This window comes from Acanthochromis polyacanthus, chromosome 1, assembly GCF_021347895.1.
Source record: "Acanthochromis polyacanthus isolate Apoly-LR-REF ecotype Palm Island chromosome 1, KAUST_Apoly_ChrSc, whole genome shotgun sequence".
NCBI classification, from domain to species: Eukaryota; Metazoa; Chordata; class Actinopteri; family Pomacentridae; genus Acanthochromis; species Acanthochromis polyacanthus.
Window position 1 is genome coordinate 66,970,949 of NC_067113.1, and position 18,367 is coordinate 66,989,315.

The 18,367-nt window shown below is 40.4% G+C and overlaps 1 protein-coding gene and 1 long non-coding RNA gene across 2 annotated transcripts in view; one reads left to right on the top strand and one right to left on the bottom strand.

Moving 5' to 3' along the window:
* lemd3 (LEM domain containing 3) overlaps positions 1–13,263 on the bottom strand; it is a 33,968-nt gene extending 20,705 nt beyond the window's left edge. Inside the window, exons 1-8 of the mRNA XM_022215812.2 lie at positions 11,916–13,263; positions 11,086–11,126; positions 8,818–8,887; positions 7,582–7,655; positions 6,466–6,545; positions 6,226–6,371; positions 4,286–4,387; positions 4,044–4,146 (exon numbers count right to left, since the gene is read on the bottom strand). Coding sequence (XP_022071504.1) covers positions 4,044–4,146; positions 4,286–4,387; positions 6,226–6,371; positions 6,466–6,545; positions 7,582–7,655; positions 8,818–8,887; positions 11,086–11,126; positions 11,916–13,248 — 1,949 coding nt within the window. The 5' untranslated portion in view covers positions 13,249–13,263. The remainder of the gene's footprint in view (positions 1–4,043; positions 4,147–4,285; positions 4,388–6,225; positions 6,372–6,465; positions 6,546–7,581; positions 7,656–8,817; positions 8,888–11,085; positions 11,127–11,915) is intronic.
* On the top strand, positions 13,187–17,072 carry LOC127535887 (uncharacterized). The gene is made up of 2 exons (XR_007944769.1): positions 13,187–13,297; positions 16,079–17,072. It is a non-coding gene; the product is annotated as an uncharacterized LOC127535887 (long non-coding RNA).
* Positions 17,073–18,367: the final 1,295 nt, after the last annotated feature.

Genomic DNA, 18,367 nt, shown 5'->3' on the forward strand with positions numbered 1-18,367 from the left:
GTCTACTCTTTATTATGTCTATGGGCGACACGATTTCAACATTTGGAGCAGTTAGCTGCATAGACATATCTATGGTTAGCTGCGTCGGAGCAGCCATCTGAAAAATGACGCTCGCGGTGGTTATTTCCCGTTGGTCCCACTCGCTAAACTGTCCGGCCGGCATGCGCGTCGCATATCTTTGGTTCCGCTTACTATTTTTTTTCCCCGTTTTCTGCGGCAAAGCATCGAGGCTTAATTAATCGATGCTTAATTGTCATGTGAACCATCGTGATTCATCGCTAGATCGATGAATCACGAGCAACTCTAGTATGTATATTATTGTACATTGGCACATTAATAAAACTAATATTTATTAACTCGACAGCGATTTTTAACATTATTTTTGCATCTTTACTCCATTAATTCACCACAGCGGGTTAAAAACACACAGCAGGAAAGTCATTCTGACTATTGTCCGTCATAAATTTCGATTCTGCACGGTTATTTCCTTTAAAAGAGAGAAATAAATGAGTTTAAACGGGTAAAGTAGCGTCAGCGGGCTGATTTGAACTGCCGCGGTGGTGTTAGGGAAATCCCGAGTCATGTGACCTAATTGGAACAATGGGGGCTATCCCACTGGTTGCCAAAAACTCGACAGAAGAATTTGGAACAAGCGAGCGACGTGATTGGCCGAGCGACCGCGGCATTCGGCACAAGCAGGAAGCGGTGCACACGGCACCACGACAGAAGAGAGGAGGCCCGGGGGCCAGGGGGGAAATTGGAACAATTGTAACAGAGAAGATGGCGAATTGATAGGCGCTAATGGGGATCCCCTTCAAAAAGTAAATAAATAAATAAATACATACTTGCCACAGACATGAACTTGAATTGTACATCAAGTGATTTATATAATATATAACAGTACACTAACCACCAAGAGACTAATCAAAACTAACAGCAAGCTAACAATAGCTATTTAAATTTCAAATAACTAACAGTCCAAGTAATAAGGATACTATAACTGAATATGTACAGCAGACATAAGAGTGAAGACAGTAGAGTGTCACGGAATGCTAGGACACACTCTTCTGTTAATCTCAATCTATTGATCTCACAGTAAACAGTGTTTTGATGTTTTTATTGCCAATAAAGGCTCATATCTTAAAACAATACTTGTTATTGTTTAGTGTTAGCCTAGCACCATCAGCAAAAGAGGTTTCAGCTGCACTGACACCAGCAAGTCAATTACTTTGCAATTTCAGTCTAATGGGGAAACTCAGCCTGGTTGTATCAGACTGCTCTGTTTGTGACAACTTCACCAATACCTGCTGCAGAAACTTCTTCATCCATCAAAAATTGCAATCCTCTGTGTACAGCCTAAAACTTGTGACTGGGTAGACTGTCTAGGGCTGGGTATCAATCTAAAAGTTTCGATACCGGTACCAATACCTTCACTTCGATACCGGTTCCTAAACGATACTTTTTTCGATACCAGTTTTACAATATATACTCTAACAGAATGAAAATTGCATTACACATTACTTTTCACATCTTGAGTTTAATTTTCCAGTGATTTCCAGTGCAAAAGAACATTTGCAAGCAATGTCCAGTTCAGTACATACTGAGCCACCTTCGGCCCTGGACCCTTCCTGGCCGACCCGGAGCTGGTCGCGGTGCACTGCCGCGGAGGAAATGCGCCCAGCGGGGGACGGCCCGCACCCGGGGAGAGGTCCCGCGAGGGGACCCTCCCGCACCGACCGGTAGGGTTGCCAACTGTCCCGTATTAGCCAGGACATCAGCAAAATTGGGCTAAATTGATTTGTCTCATACGGGATCTTAACTGTCCCGTATTTGTGGGCGCTGCCATTACTGTGGTGTAACAGCGTGTCTACTCCTAAATGCTGCCTGCTGAGACAGCGGCAGATATGCTTGTAATCAAAATGTTACAGAACCACAAGAGTACTGTCAAATATATAGGTCTAGAGCTCACGCTACACTCTGGCAGCTGACCACACTCCAGAATTCAGTCAATAACAACTACCGGGTATAATCAACAGCAACAAAAAAGAAACACGAACACTGATCCAGCATCATGTCTCACATGAACAAGGCTGGAGCCACATATTTTAGTTCACCAGAGTCGATACGATATGCGCTGTTTTGCGGGGATTATGTGGCCTTTTGGGAAATAATTTATCCCTGCATAATCAGCATTTCGGTGATTAATGCGGGAATTCATGCGATCGCATAATCGCGTTTTTCTGGAGGCTCTACAGTTTGCATACAGGGATAACAGATCAACAGAGGATGACATAGCCACAGCCCTCCACACAACCATGACCCATCTGGAACAGAAGAACAGTTACGCCAGATTTGTTCTTATTGATTTTAGCTCGGCATTAAACACAATCATCCCGAACAGAATGGTAATAAAATTAAACAACCTCCCAGGCTCCACCTGCCTCTGGATTAGGGACTTCCTCAGCAACCGCCCACAAAAAGTCAAAGTATGGCCTCACCTTTCCCCAGCACTCAGTCTCAACACTGGCTCCCCACAGAGATGTGTGCTGAGTCTCCGACTGTCCCTTTCTGCACACATGAATGCACTCCCACCCACCCAAGCAACTCCATCATGAAGTTCATGGACTACATGACAGTGGTTGGGCTCATCACAGGGGAAGATGAGTCTACATAGAGATGAGGTCATTACGGTGCTGCAATAACAAACTGGTCCACCACATCACAAAAAGTAAAGAAATAATAGTGGACTTCCGGAGAAACAGTCTGAACCTCAGCTCATATACATAAACACAGAATGTGTGGAGAGGATCTCTCAAGATTCTTGAATAATGAACACCACTGCACTGATCATGAAGGCACAACAGTGACTCCACTTCCTGAGGTTAATGAGAAACAACACCCAAGCCAGTAGGGCTGGACCCAAATATCCAGCCATTGTGTTAGTATCCGAATATTAATTTTGCCATCCAAATACTCTGATCTCACCTCACAGGAGGCAGTACAGGGGAATAAAGCCAAAAGAAAACAGACTAAAAAAACAGCACATATATACAAGGGCTGTTGCAATCGTACACGAACAATGAACTGCATGCCACATATTTTTGGTTGCTAAAAGTAGAGTTTCGTGTGTTTATACCTATTTACTAGTAGTCATTTTATTTTTTTATACATCTCCATTTTTATAAACCTCAAAGGCTAATAGCCCTACCTCTGCTATAACTACCTCATGTCTGTTTTGCACTGACTGAAGGGCTTATGCAATTTTGTTGTACTTGTTGCAATGACAAATAAAGTTCTATTCGATTGTATTATATCCTATTCTATATTTATACTTGCACATAGTTTTGTTAGTTTAGAATTGCTTCTTTGTGTTGAATGGGATTTCACTTAATTTTGTTTTATTTTTAAAAAAAAACGACATTAAAGATTGTGATTCTCTACATGGTTAATTAGTGTAAGGGACATGGAGCACATGGCTAATTAACATATCACATAACCAGGTACCAAAGCTGCTTTTCAAAATTATTTCTCAACTTTTAATTATATATATGGCTAACATACCAGTCACATTCCTACATTTAGTTACAGTGACAATGATGCGCCATAGATTCACATCTTATATACAAACAAGAACACAAACACTCACTTCACACGAGCACTATGCATACTGTGATAAATTTAATCACTGCACCAAGCAATGTTTTATGTAGCATATGCAACAAAAGATGTTGCACTGTTCAGTCATGACATGTATTTGTTCATCAATTATGATATATTAGAAATATGAAATCATTAAAATTAGCTTGTTAATCATGTTTTTATTTTCGGAACACTGACTGTGAATCATAGGACATTTTTAAAGCTTTGGCTGGAAACTAGCACAATAAAAATTCTACAGAGAGTGGTCTGCATGGTTTTAAATCTTTTTTACAGCTTTGTTTTGCTGCTGAATAGCTGTTCATTTCAGGCACTGGCGTGACCCTTCACATTTTGTTTCTAGACTCTGAAACTTAAAATCAAGTTGGAGCAGCGTTGGTACTCACCGCTCCTGAGGCTGAACCAAGGAGTCTCTGACATGGGGAATTGGCAGGTACGGCTGTCTGTCCTGGTTTTCTTGGCAGGCTTCACTGTGGGTCCTCAACATATCTAAACAACATCAAAGTTTTGCATGAGTTGGGGACCATATTGACTAACTGTTGTAGACACAAATGACAGTAACCATTCTCTAATCTGTAAGCAAACACAACCTGGTTGACACTAATGTGAATACACTGATGCTTCTTACCAATGATCTTCTCCACCATGTCATACATTTGCCTGGTCTCCTCCTCTTCTCTCCTCCAGCGATATCTCATGTAGTACACCACACTCCACATACAGCCTACCACTGCACACAGGAGTCACAAGTTTAAACACAGATACTACTAAAGCGCTCAGTGTTGGAGTCTGATAAACTACTAGAATAATCTTGTACTTACAAAAAAGATAAGTCTTACACTAACGAGATCTCAGTCTCAAAAATAACAGAAAAAATGTTAAAGTGGTTTTTGATCAAGCTATTTATGAACAGGGTCAAATAGTGCTACCTGATGGCGCTGTCTTTTCCATACAATCTATTTATTGAATATTACCTTCATCAAAGTTATTTTGTTTAGTAAATATTAATATAAAATGTTTTATTAGGGGAACAGATGCAAACTTTGACAAGACAGTAAGTACAGAGTTCCCATGGATAAAGTGAGCTGCGTGGGTTGCAAAACAATCCCTGTTTTTAAGCATATATTATATACATTTCAAATGTAAGTATAGTAAATTAGCTATCAGCTAACAGTATCTTTTTGTTACCACTGAATGTATTGACAATTATCACTAATTTACTTTAATACTGCAGAAATTCTAAGGCAAGTTCTAAAGTACTCACATTCCAGCCTAGTACATGCATAAAGCGAGCTACAATGTGTACTTTTTAAAGTCTAGATCTATTTACATTTTGTTAAAAAAAAATTAGCAGCTACTTTTGTGCCATGTACAAGATAGGGTCAAAAAATGTTCTTTCATGAAGGGAGGATGTTGGATCAGCCATTATTCATCTTGTTCTATGCATCTATCCACTGATGCACATAAATACAGCATAGCAAAGTAATGTGCATCCAATGGATGCAATTTGTAACTCAGGATAGTGAGTCAGGATTCACCAGTCAGACCTACATTACAAACACTTGTGAACATCTGCAGGTGCGCAATTGTCGCCAAAGCAGCACAGTGTCAAAGTCTGCAAGGGTCTCTGTCAACAGGCCTGGGATAACTCCACCCAAGACTAAAGAATTGATTCAGGTTAAAAACGCACCAAAATTCATGCCCACAGGGGCAGGGTGAGACTGTCAACACTGAGTTCTACTGTAACCTCTTGAAGCATCTGGTGGAGAACACGCTGCATTAGTGATCTGAACTGTGATGAAACTGCTTGTTACACCGTGATCACAAGCATCGCTCCTTAGAGAATAGAAAAATTATTTTCAATGACAAATCTACAACAGAGGTATGTCTGATGAAACAGAATTTGATCTGATTTAAGGGTTCAGGGGTACACAGACTGTTATTAGCTTCAAGTAAATGACATGGACCTTCTGCTAAAACCAGCAACAGTAGAGAAACACCAAAAAAGGAAAATTTGGTTGCTGAAGGAAAAGCAACATCAATGGTTTGGAAATATATCGCCTGCAGAGAGGATGACATTTACCAAAAACAGGTTCTCTGTGCAGTGCTTTACACTACTAGGGGCAACACAACTAATTTGCTTGAGCATCTAAATCAGCACCACAAAGCTCAGTATGATGAGTGTGAAACCAAAGTTAAATGGTGTCCAAAGCAAATAAATACTGTGGATGTCTTTGTCAGTATTACACTATGTGATAAAGGTCCCAGACGTCAGAAAATTTTAACCGTGACAACATCCCTGATTTTTCATCTAAGAGAACTAGCAGCAGATATATTTTCACATCTTACTGCCATACTTGCCTGCTACTGCTAACCTTTATATTCCCCGTCCAGTATCTAATCTATTTCTAGTCACCAAGGTCCATAATATTTTCTTGTTCCTATCTCTTATCATATTTTTATCCTTGCTATCAGGTGGATTTACTTTTCATTAGCAACGCTTCTACAATCAGCTACTCTAACAGCTGTGATATACACTACACAGCTTATATGAAATGGTTTATGCACCGACTGCGATGAACATGACCCTGCAGATGACGGTGAGGAAAGCTCGGCGGAAACGGCATTGGAAGGGCATCTTAGGATGTGTGGACTCCAGTCGAGAGATCTCAGACACATCAGTCACTGGATCATCAGCTACCTGCCCGGTTAGTCTGCACACAAACACACAGAGTACAGATGTCACCTGCAAAAACAATGAGAAGCACTGGAAGGCTTGTACATGAATGTGTATGTATCTTGTATTACCTTATGCCAAGATCCTGTCCTGTTCGGATGATCCACTCCAGAGAAACGAGAAAGAAGTCTTTAAACTCCTTATTCTGAGTCTGAAAAAGAGACACATAGTACAGAGAATAGTGATGAGAGAAACAGTTTAGCTTTCTCCACCTCCCATTCCTAAGAGTCTGGCTTTCGTAATATTGCTTTTCAGTAATCCTTTGTGGGTTTCTCTTTTTTTTTTTTGTTCTACTTTCACAGAGAGAAAGCACACTCCAGTTGCTACATGTGGTGAATGCTGCCTTTTGTTGTATCCCTCAAAGCATAACATCACTTGCAAAAACACAAGCTAGTCATCGCAGTTGGAAGCTGTAATGATGAAAAGCTCACTACAGGATGATTTTTATTCTTTCTTCCCTGAAAAAAAATGCATGATAGACACAATCGTATAGGTCAAGACTCACATTATTTTGAATGAGCGTGTGAGCTGTCAACAAATAACTACAGTATGCACTATATAATTCTGCATGTGAACACTGGCTGGGATACACGGCATAAACACTGATATGGAGATGTGGCCAAATGTTCATTTCATGTACTGTCCAAATCTGTTTGTGCATTTACATCAGGTTACTGTAAATCCACATAAACAGTTTAGTAGCAACATTTATTCCCCATTCTTTTGTTGTAAATGTATAGTGATAAAAAAAGCACTTAATTTAAACACAAGATCTGTATTTTTTTGTTTCACTCAAGACTGCTATAATTACCACTTGTGACCAGTTTTCTTGTTTACATAACAGGTAAGAAAATCAGTTGACTGGACGAATTCAACTGTAACCCTGTTACTGAGGAGGAAGTAATCACATTCAGTGTGCTGCTGAAAAAAAACAGATTTCTATCACCTTGGAGCTAGAAAGAAAACTGATAATACAACTTTTAACTGATAAATTATTGTGTTCACTCAAATTGTGACTTTCAAAAATTCACACAACAAAATTAAAATATCAAGCTCTCAGGTTACTCTGGTATGCAAATTACATGGCCACGGTGAATTACAGTATTGTGATCTCTTGGCTTGTTCAAAATAATCAGCAACAACGTTAGCTTATCTGAGGTTGTGCTAAACAGACAGTGTGAACATACCAATAAATACGCAGAGGCCTCATCAGTTGACAGGCTCCTGTTTGGATGCTGCTGATCTCCACAGTCATGCTGGCCTGTAATTACAACAGCAAACCATTACTGATGAATACTGCTAACTTTCTGCATCAGTGTGACATGTCTTCACATACTCTATCGACTGATGCACTCACGTTTACATAAAGGAACAAACTATATTTTGTTAAATATGGATTAGGCTATCTAGTACAATTTTTGTGTGTGGTGCAACTTGTCATACCTGTTTAATCAGCTAGGAAAGTTCAACAAAAATAACTTTTTTTTTTCTCCATTTTTGTGAACAAGTATTTCACATTACAAAGTATTTTATGTTTTGCTCTACACTCCTAGTGAGGTCAGTTCCTTTATTTTTGCTGTAGACTGAAAACATTTGGGTTTGACATCAAACAATGAATAAGAGACAAGAGATCAACATTTCAGCTTTCTTTCCAGGCGTTTACATCTGGATCGGATACACAACTTAGAAGACAGCATTCTTTGTAACAGAACACAGCTCACACAATGTTTCTGTCGTCAACTGCTGCTGTTTTCGTTGGTCTACCATTTAGTACACCAGAGGTTCCTGTCTTCTTCAGGACATTCCAAATGGCTGTACTGGCTATGGACAATATCTGTGCAATGGCTGTGAATGGTTTCCATCTTCTCTCAGCTTCACAATTGCTTGCTTTTCACCCATAGACAGCTCTCTGGTTTTCATGTTAGTTAAATCTAACTATAGATGCAGTCTGCACAGTCTAAATCCAAATCTAAAACTGAACATAGATACTGAGCGATATTCGTTGTTTGAATAATCCAGTTAATAGGACACACCAGGGCAAAAACATACACCTTTTGCTCACATAAAAAACAGGTGGATTCAAACAAAAGCTGCTTTCTTCTAGGTTGTGTATCAGATCCAGACATAAATACCTGGAAATAAAAGCTGAATTGTTCATCTCTTGTCTCATATTCATTGCTTGATGTCAAACCCAAATGTTTTCAGTTTGCAGAAAAAATAAAGGATTGGGCCTCACTGTTCCAATACTTTTGGAGGGGAGTGTAAATCTACTGGATTCTATGTGGGCAGTGACAGAATTGTGAACAAACACAATCAATGAAAATGAAAGAATCACTGCTCACTCAGATGTCACATTGACAACAAAGCCTACAAAGTCAGTCAGTCAATGACCAGAGGGTGCAGTGCAGTGAGTCAGTAGCTACCAGCGATGAAGGCCAAGTGGTCATGAAGATTGAGTAGCAGCTTTAGGATCACTTCCTTTTCTTCCTTTACCTGCCAAAAAAGGTGTTTAATTAACAGCCACACTACAAGGAAAAGTGCATTTAATGGTACACTTGCTCAAGAATGACTCACTTATATTTACTCACATGCTGACCAATTATTTATCTGACACAGGAAAAAAATGCAAACTGGGGACTATGAAATCTAAAACATCAAGTTACTTGATCCAAATATTGGAGGTCCTGGCTTAAATAAAATAAGAAATTATGGATTGAAAGATATGAAATAACTTTAACAGGAGAATACACCTCATAAAACTGACAAATGGCACAAATCAGCCAGAAAGAAGACATCTTAGTCTGCTAGTTTTTGAAACTAAAGTAACATCCAGCTCACTCACAGTTACAGAGTGGAACTTAAAATGCCAGCTGAGCACAAACACTGAATTCCAGAGAGCACCGACAAATAAATTGTGAGCATATTACTCACTGAACTAAGTTACCAGCTGATAATGCTCTGCTGCAAGTGGCTGTTCCGAAAGCTAGTGAAATTACTGCTCTTTGTCAGTGACAATTAGCCAACCCCAGTGCCCAGTTCAATCAGCTGTATTTTAGCAGAAACCAGTACATTAAAATATAATGAAACTGATTTAGACATCTCTACAATAAAGATCCCGAGGCTTAGTCAACTTACTTACTTGAGATGTGGTATTAGCAGTATTCACTGTCACTATAGGCAAAAGCTCTTCACAACCTGCTTCTTTAATTTTTGTATTACAGTTTTTCTCAATTGCTAAAACACTAAAGTCTATTGTCTGAACCAAATTCTCAGTTGCCTGAACCCACTTATTGAACCAGTCACTCTTTTGGCAAAACCATAAGCCCTTTTCACCTGTTTACACACATCTTGTCAACGCATTGTCATTGTGATGCACCTGTGTTGCATAATGGTGAGCACTGGTGAGCAAAAGTCAAACACAGTTAAAGCTCAGGTGTCACCAGTTGAACACAACTCAAAATTGATCACACTTGTGGCTAATGATGTGAGGGTACATATAAGCCAAAGCACTGGTTTGTGAGGCACTACAATGGATAGAAATCTAAGAAGAGGAGCATGGATACGGCATGCCAGGGTTTTTTCCCCCCGTTGCCTGGCCAGAGAAAATTCTGCTTCACAAGTGCTGGTAAAATTACAGAAAATGTACATGACTGACTTTTCCCTCTGTTTTGTGTGTGTTTGTTCCAGAGAGTTTTTCAGTTGCATTTTGATGATACACATAAATACACCTGGGACAATGTTAGTTTTCATAGAGGACTACTGATTTGGGAATGGTTCAATATGAACCCACAAGTCATTGGGATTTTTCTGCCTCCATATTCTCCCTTTCTGAATCCTAGAGAAGAATTCTTCTCTACATGGAGGTGGAAGGTTTATGAGCAGCAGCCATAGTTTGGGAAAATCTTTTGCCATCAATGGTCTTCTCATGTGGTGATATTTCTGTTGATGCATGTTAGGGCTGGATCAGACACACGAGGTCCTTCTTTCCAGAGAAAATGTGGCCTGTGATGTAGATGAAGTCCTGTGGCCTGACCCAGTACGGAGAAATGATGCTGTGGCAGAGTAATGCACTTCTTTTCTTTGTACTTCATTTGTAAATTTTTGTGCTTTATTTTTACGTACAAGTGCTACATCTAAATGCACAGGATTTCTGTTTTTTTGCAAATTCTTTTTTCTATGTACAAGTGTTACAAATGCTCAGGTATTTTGTTTTGCAACATGCATTTAGCCTAAATAAACATTTATTTCTACCGCTTCATGTCCTGAGTATTGTGTTTTCCTTTTTTCTATGTAGTGTTCAGTGACTACTCAGTAGAGTATTTAATTTTGATTGACTTGAGGCACAATTTGACCGCAAAGTTCAGTTTTGAGCACAGATTGAACTGTTTTGGGGTGAAAGTTTGGTTTTGCAAGAAGAGTCAGAGGTTTTGTGAATGTAGCTTGAAAACTGAGTTTTGTGTTCACAGTTTAGGGAAAAGGAGAGCAGCTTTCCAGAAATGTGTCTTAGTAATCGAGAAAAACTGTAAAGTCTGCTTGCTGATATAAATGGGGTGAAAACAATATTTCAGTAATTTACTGAGAAGACAGCATTTCAGCTGTGTTCACTGTTCACATGCATTATTCTTCTAAAGTACACCCCATTTTAAACTTTGCTGTCCACAGATTAAAAGACGGAGTTAGTATGTACTTACATAAGAGGCGTCAAACTCACTGCCAAACGGGTGACTCTTAACTACAACAAAAGAGAAAGAGATATAGTCATGGGAGATCCTTTAAACCACCATGTAAACCGAACACATCATGCAAATGCACAAACAGAATGAGCAAAAAGACAAACTAGATATTCTACAACAGGAATGCATATTTGGACAGTGTGGACTGTGTCTGTAGTTCAGACATCTCAACATGTGCCTCAGAATCTCCACACAATACCCCACTACCAGAGAGTATTGCCCTCTGACTACGCTGACTGTAATTACTGACACAAAGTTCATTCATGACTAAATTATGTTGTATGTTATTCAGCAACAAACTGTAATTCAGACCAGTGTGTCCCTACTACACTCAGAAATAGGCAGCTGGACTATTAGAGTTTGAATGCAGATTATTCTATTTTCTTTACTGTACTAAAACTAAATTAATAGAGCAATTTGAATAAGCAGTAATGCAACAGAGATACATTTTAGGTTTTTCTGTTTATTTGGGACACAAAGCAGCCATTTAGATTTTTAATAGGGGCTGGTTTATATGATTAATGCTCTCCAATGTCCTGGATCACTATTGGTACAAACATCTGAAGGGCATTTCGTTTTGTATTCCAAACTTGTGTGTGCTTTCATATTCACTGCAGTTATGAGCTTGTTCCCTAATGTCTGTGCTTCCACTCTGTTATCTGTGTATCCCCAAGAACCAACAAAGAAAATCAACTCCACAAAACATTCTGTCCTGTCTTTCAATTGGAAGTTAGTATCTTGTACAATCCGTGGAAAAGCTAAAACAGCGAATTTTGTTAGATACTTACTGGCGCCATCCATGTCCGAGGATCCAGTGCCCCTCATCCTCAGGTACATGAGGCCTAGCAGCAGAAAGAAGAGGCAGGCTGCCGTGAGGAGGAACATGGACAGATAATGGGCACTAAAGCTACCAGAGGAGGCTAGCTCTTCCCTTTTGAACTGCTGGAGAAGCTCATCCTCCGGGACAGATAGCTTTTTCTTCAGCACTGCCTGGCTGTATGAGTGGTTGGGAGCGGGGGTGTGATTGGAGTGGTTGTCCCGGTGTGTCTGGGACAGGCTGCTGTAGGTGGAGAAGCGCGGTCGCAACCCAATAGCGAACCTACTAGTGCTGTTGCTTCTAGACGTTCCGTCTTCGCCGTCGACGTGGTTGTTTTCACCGGCCTTTCCTCCATGGTTTTCGGTGAGGGACACGTAGATGTGCTTCCTGGGAATCCTGTTGCTCCGCGAGCCTCCTGATGGGTCCAAATCTCTTCTCTTTAACTCGTCTTCAGCTCCAACCTCACCGTAGCTTTTCACCATGTTTATATCCCGACGCGGAAAAACTTCATGGTTTTTCTTTTCGGTTTGGGAGTTTCGTTCGGCGACGTGAGAAGAGAACGTAGAGACTATCCGGTGCCCCCGTCGAAACTCTAACCTATCTCGCTCTCCGGTGCCCCCAACTTCTTCTTCGTCTGAATCCGAGTACTCCCCGGCTAGTTTGTTATTGTTCAGGCGAGACGCTCCGCGACCATTTAAAGAGCAAGAATTCTTCTCCGATTCCTCCTCACAGTCGTCATCGTCCCCCGATTCGTCGTAATGCATTCCTTCCGAGTCAAGGGTCGAGCTAGCACCAACTGCCCAGCCCAGCGAAACACTTCTCTGTCCGTCTGGACCGGGGGAAAAACTACTGTTCAGCCTCGTACCACCGCCATACTGAACCTTGCTAGCCGCATTATGAGTTGGTATGGTAATCTTCGGCTGTTTTGGAAAACTGGAGCTTCGGTTTGCCCTACTGCTGTGATCGAGGCCCTTTCTTCTCAGTGGAGTTTCAGCGTCAGACTCGTCGGAGCTGAATCCGAGGACAGAGGACTTCCGGCCCGGTCTCCTGCTAGTGCTCAAGTGCGTGACGTCAGGGCCGACTGGCCTAGATGCCGCGGCGCCGCCGTCGCCTGTGGTGCTGTTGATGGACCCGCTGCTTCGGGTTTTACCCGGTCTGGAACCTCTCTGCTGCTGCTCTTCGCGAAGTTTCTTCAATTTCTTTAAATATACCGGACGAGTGTTTTCGGTAACCGGACCTGGAGTGAATCCAAAGCGCTTTAGTTCCGAGAAAATCTCCTCGTCCGTTAACTGCGTTGACGCCATCTTGTTAAAAAAAAAATGGAGCCAGCCGTGTGACGGAAATGACGTAGAGGTGAAGTGGCAGTTGACCAACAGGGGCTGCGTACTTCTTCTTCTTCTTCTAATAAATTTCCGGCAGGCTAGGGGCTGCGTACTAAACCAGTAGCTGGATATTTAAAATAACAGTGCTCTAAATCTGAACAGAGAAATGTTTATATCTAAAACCTGTGAGATTACATAAAGATTGTCTATAGATGACCGATTCCATCTCGTGTCCCTTAAACAAATCTGAAATTTAGAGGTTCAATACGGAAATATGTACAATGTGAAGTACTGTGCAAAAACTTTAAGCAAGTTCCAGGTGAAAAAGAAACAATGAATTTGCAGGCATTTGACAGTGCATTTATACCAAACACATGCTAATAGACAACAAAATGTATGCCAATAAAATAGCATAAAGTAAGCTGAGCTTTATTAATCCCAAGCGTTTATACATTTTTATATAAACCCAGGACAGGTTGCCAGTATTTATTGATCCCTCACAAAAAATGTTTTCTTGCTACTGTTTTATTGCATTTTTATTTTTGTTATCTGCAAAGTACTTTGTGTTCTATTTTATTTGTTTGAAAAGTGATACTCAGGTGAAGTCTCATTGATTGTTTTTATGGATTATGTGTGAAAGTTAGGCACTATAAGAGAGTGACAGTCAGAACCACCACTTTGAACCTTAAGGCTGCTCCTCAGGAAACCTCCGACTGACATCACAGAGGAACTGATGAATTTGAAAAATTACACCTGACAACAAAAGAATACATATTAGTCTCCTTTGCATTTGTCTTATTCCATCTCAAATCATCAACTGCCTTCTGCTCATCCCCAATTTGACACAAAACAAACAAACAAACAAACAAACAAACAAACAAACAAACTGCCTGTCAACCCACTTTCATCACGTTTGTTTGCACGCTGAAATTTAAGGCTATGTTTGGATGACATTTCAGGAAGTATTATAGATAAAAATCTTAAATGTTTATTGTTATTTCTCATCATGCTGTTGATTCAGAATTTCCAATACTGTACAAGTCCAGATCAAATAATTTATGATTATGGATAATCTGAAAAATATTTTTTTAAACATCTGAAGATATCATGAAAGTCCTATTGTTGAGCAAAAAGTTAAAAATCATACAAAAAAAAAAGCTTTGAATGATTTTAAGATAATACAATTTGGTCACAATGTATTTTCAAAACTTGTAGAGCAGATGTGACTTGTGGCAGATGTAATATTGCTTGTTAGCTTAATCCAAGTAGCCCAGAGTTCTGAAGTTTCAAAATAGTTTTTATGTTCTGTGTTTTGCTAGGACCTTTTTGCTCTGTGGTGTTTAGCAGAGGGGCAGCACAATGGTTGGGGGTTGCCTCACAGCTAGAAGAAAAGTTAACTTAAGAAGAACAACTTTAAGTAAAACATAGGAAAACAAATCCCTAGTTTAAAGTTAAGCGCTATGTTTCTTTAAGCCATCATTAAAGAAACCATTATTAAGCTTTTGTTTAAGTTTTCATGAAAGAGCCCCAGACTACTTCAAAATCCCATTTCTTCTCTGAACCATTGTTGCATTCCAGTGACTTTCTTTGACACTAAAAGTTTTGGAGCCAAATTCAAATCAGCATCTAACCAATCATGGATGTGTTCCTCCACTATCTGCTGACTTAAGGTGATGGCAGGGAACAACCTGGACATGTCTCCAGTCTATCGCAGGGCTACACATAGAGACAAACAACCAAGCATGCTCACATTCACACCTACGGACAATTTAGAATCAGACTGAGAGTGAGAACCCACATACAATGTCGCCTCACAACTCAACAGTCTTGATTTGGGATCTTGGTCTGGGGTTTTCCTGTGTGGCTTCCGCTCACAGTCCAAAGACATGCTGAGGCTAACTGGAGATTCTAAGTCATGAGTTGTGTCTAAAGTGTGATTGTATTTGGCTGTCTGTCTCTGTGCAATCCTGTCCAGGGTATACCCTGCCTTTGCCCCAAGTCGGCTAGGATAGGATCCAGGCCCTTGTGACCCTAGAAGACAATAAAGCGGTGTGTAGAAAACAGAAAAAATGGACAAATAAATATAGTAACACTAGTATCAAATAAAGAAGCGGAAGCAAAAAGGTTGCTGATGAAAAAGTCCATTTCAATATCACAAAGAATTTAGCACAGACAGAAAAAAAATCTAGTTTATTTGCAAACTAGATTGTGATTCCAGGGGAAAATGCAGTGTGATTGTTAAAAACTGTTGCAGGATGTTTGTAGCCACAGAAGCCTGCTTCTGTTACATTAGTCTTGTTCTACCAGTAATCTGACTGCAGCAAAAGAAACAGAGATAAACATACAGCTACAGAGGTGTAAATGCCTTTTTTTATATAATGCTTTGTACACTAGCATTCCAAAGTTTCTGTCACCCAGATAATTTCATGGTTGCCATGAAAACTCACACTTTTGTCCATGTGCTAACATAACTGCACAAGGGTTTTGTAATTATCAATGAGCCTTTCAACACCATTAGCTAACACAATTAGAACACAGGAGTGATGGTTGCTGGAAATGTTCCTCTGTACCCCTATGGAGATATTCCATTAAAAATCAGCCGTTTCCAGCTACAATAGTCATTTACCATATTAACAATGTCTACACTGGATTTATCATTCACTTAATGTTATCTTCATTGAAAAAACTGCTTTTCTCTCAAAAATAAGGACATTTATAAGTGACCTCAAACTTTTGAATGCTAGTGTATATGTCAAAGTTATCCTTTCTTCATTGCAATATTATTAAAAGAAGGTGCATTTCACTGTTGTAGGGAAATTTCAGACACACAAGAAAAGAGTTTCAAGAATGAAGAGCTGGACAGCACCAGGCTGCTACATGATCTACACCTACTGGCCAAAGAAGCTAACTGCACTCCATGGACGTCTAGCAGCAGAAATGAACTAGCTGCTAAAGGATGGGAAACTGTGGGACCAAGTCCAGACTGATAAAATAGTGGTGGTCAATTAATCAGATATTGTGATGGTTGATAAACTGCAAAAGAAGCAGTAGCGACAGATGTAGCAATCCCAAGTGACAGCAACATCAAGAGGAAAGAGCATGAAAAGCTTGAAAAAGGTGATCTATATGTCAGGGTAGAGACTGCGATTTGGTAGAATTGGAGTTTCTACCAGTAGAGTTTGCGATTGTAATCTCTACCAGTAGAGATGGAACTTTAAATCTGACCCCTGCCCTGACCCCTGACCCTAAGCTTAACTAACCCTGACCTTTAAATCCGACCCCTGCCCTGACCCCTGCCCCTAACCTTAACTGACCCTGACCTTTTAATCTAACCCCTGCCCTGACCCCTGACCCTAACCTTAACTGACCCTGACCTTTTAATCTAACCCCTGCCCTGACCCTAACCTTAAAAGTCTAACCTTAGCCCTGACAAATCTCTACTGGTAGGATTGGAGTTTCTACTGGAAGAGATTGCGATCGCAATCTCTACTGGTAGAGACTCCAATTCTACCAAATCGCAGTCTCTACCATGATATATATATGTCAGGGTAGAGACTGCGATTTGGTAGAGTGGTGTAATGTGATGACTGGAAAGTGATAGAATTTTGAATCATTTGACATTTAAGTGATCTTGTACATGAATAGACTCACGCCTGTAGTGTACTGTAGATGACATCAGGGGTGTAGTACAAAATTCATAGAAATACATAAGCAATATGGCACCCTTCCTGTTTTCATCTATCACTCATGTATCTTTTGGAATGTTTTTATGTTTTTTAAATAAGTAATTAAACTATGCACATTCATCTGTACTGGTCATGCTGCCTGGCTCATAATGTTTGAGGACGATGACATGTTTAGTACACCTCACCATGGAAGACAACAGTGCTGCACAAATGTGTGGAGAGTTCTGCTATTCTTTCAATCTATTTTTCAGCTGCTCGTTGCTGGAGGGGTTGTGTAGTGCTACCTTTCTTTTTAAAAGATGCCAACAGAGGTAGCAGGTCATAGTTTTCGCTTTATTCTTTGTGAAGATTGTGGTAGTATGCTAGTTTGGATCATTATCATGCCTGAGTGTTCCTCTTGGGTCAAGCTTCTGCAGACTGGGAGTTATTTTTGTCAGTCTTTGCTTTGGTATATCAGCAGCCACACATGGTGCTATCAACAAATGTCATCTCCTCAGTCCCATATCATCACACTTCAACCTCTATGGTGGAGGCCCTCTGGAGGCCAGGCAGGAGGCTGGTCGAGATGGCAAGACAGGGCTAAATACAGATGGGTCCCAACTGGGGAGGAGGGTGTATCTGCAGAGCTGCACTCTCAGGGCTGCACTGAGAGGACCGCACCTCGAGAACCGCACGCAAAGACCATTTTTTGTAGACAGCGCCGCCCTCTGCAATAGATGATCACTGAAGTGCAACTACGGTTTTAAAGGATGATTTCACCCAAACTATACTAAGAATTTAAAAGGTTTATTCAAGGAGTATTCCACTTTCATTTTGGTCCCAGTTACTATGTCTACAGAGCTGGAAGCTACAAGGCATTGTAGAGCCTTGACCCCCACAGCAAACCCCCGAACCTTTATTGTCTTCAAACTGTGCCCATAAAAACAAATCGCCACTATGTCCACAAGCTTCTCAGTGCATTAGAACAAAAGATGAATTGACCAAAAGTGAATAATTGACCAAAAGTGAATAATTGTACATATAATCTTAACTATCCACCCCTCAAATACGTAGCTACAGTCCTGCATCACACTCAGAGCGGCCTTCATTAGACACACACCGTCAGACTGAGTCTGTCGGTACAACACAAAGTGAAGCGACTCAGCCAATCGAGTATCTTCATGTGAGGTCAGTTTCCTCAGGTGAAGTTTGAACACCTGAGGAAGCACGTCATATGTGATGTGATTGACAGATCACCGTTCTACTCTCCACCAGTCAGTCATTTTCTCTCGTCCCCCTTTTCCTTTCTTGATCAGTATCACTGAAGCCAAAAAGCTCAAAAATAAATTTAATCATTGCAGTATCACAGCACTTCTTGTTTCATGAGTTCACTCACTCCAGCCTAAGGTCAAAAGCTGGCAGTCCTACTCTCACAT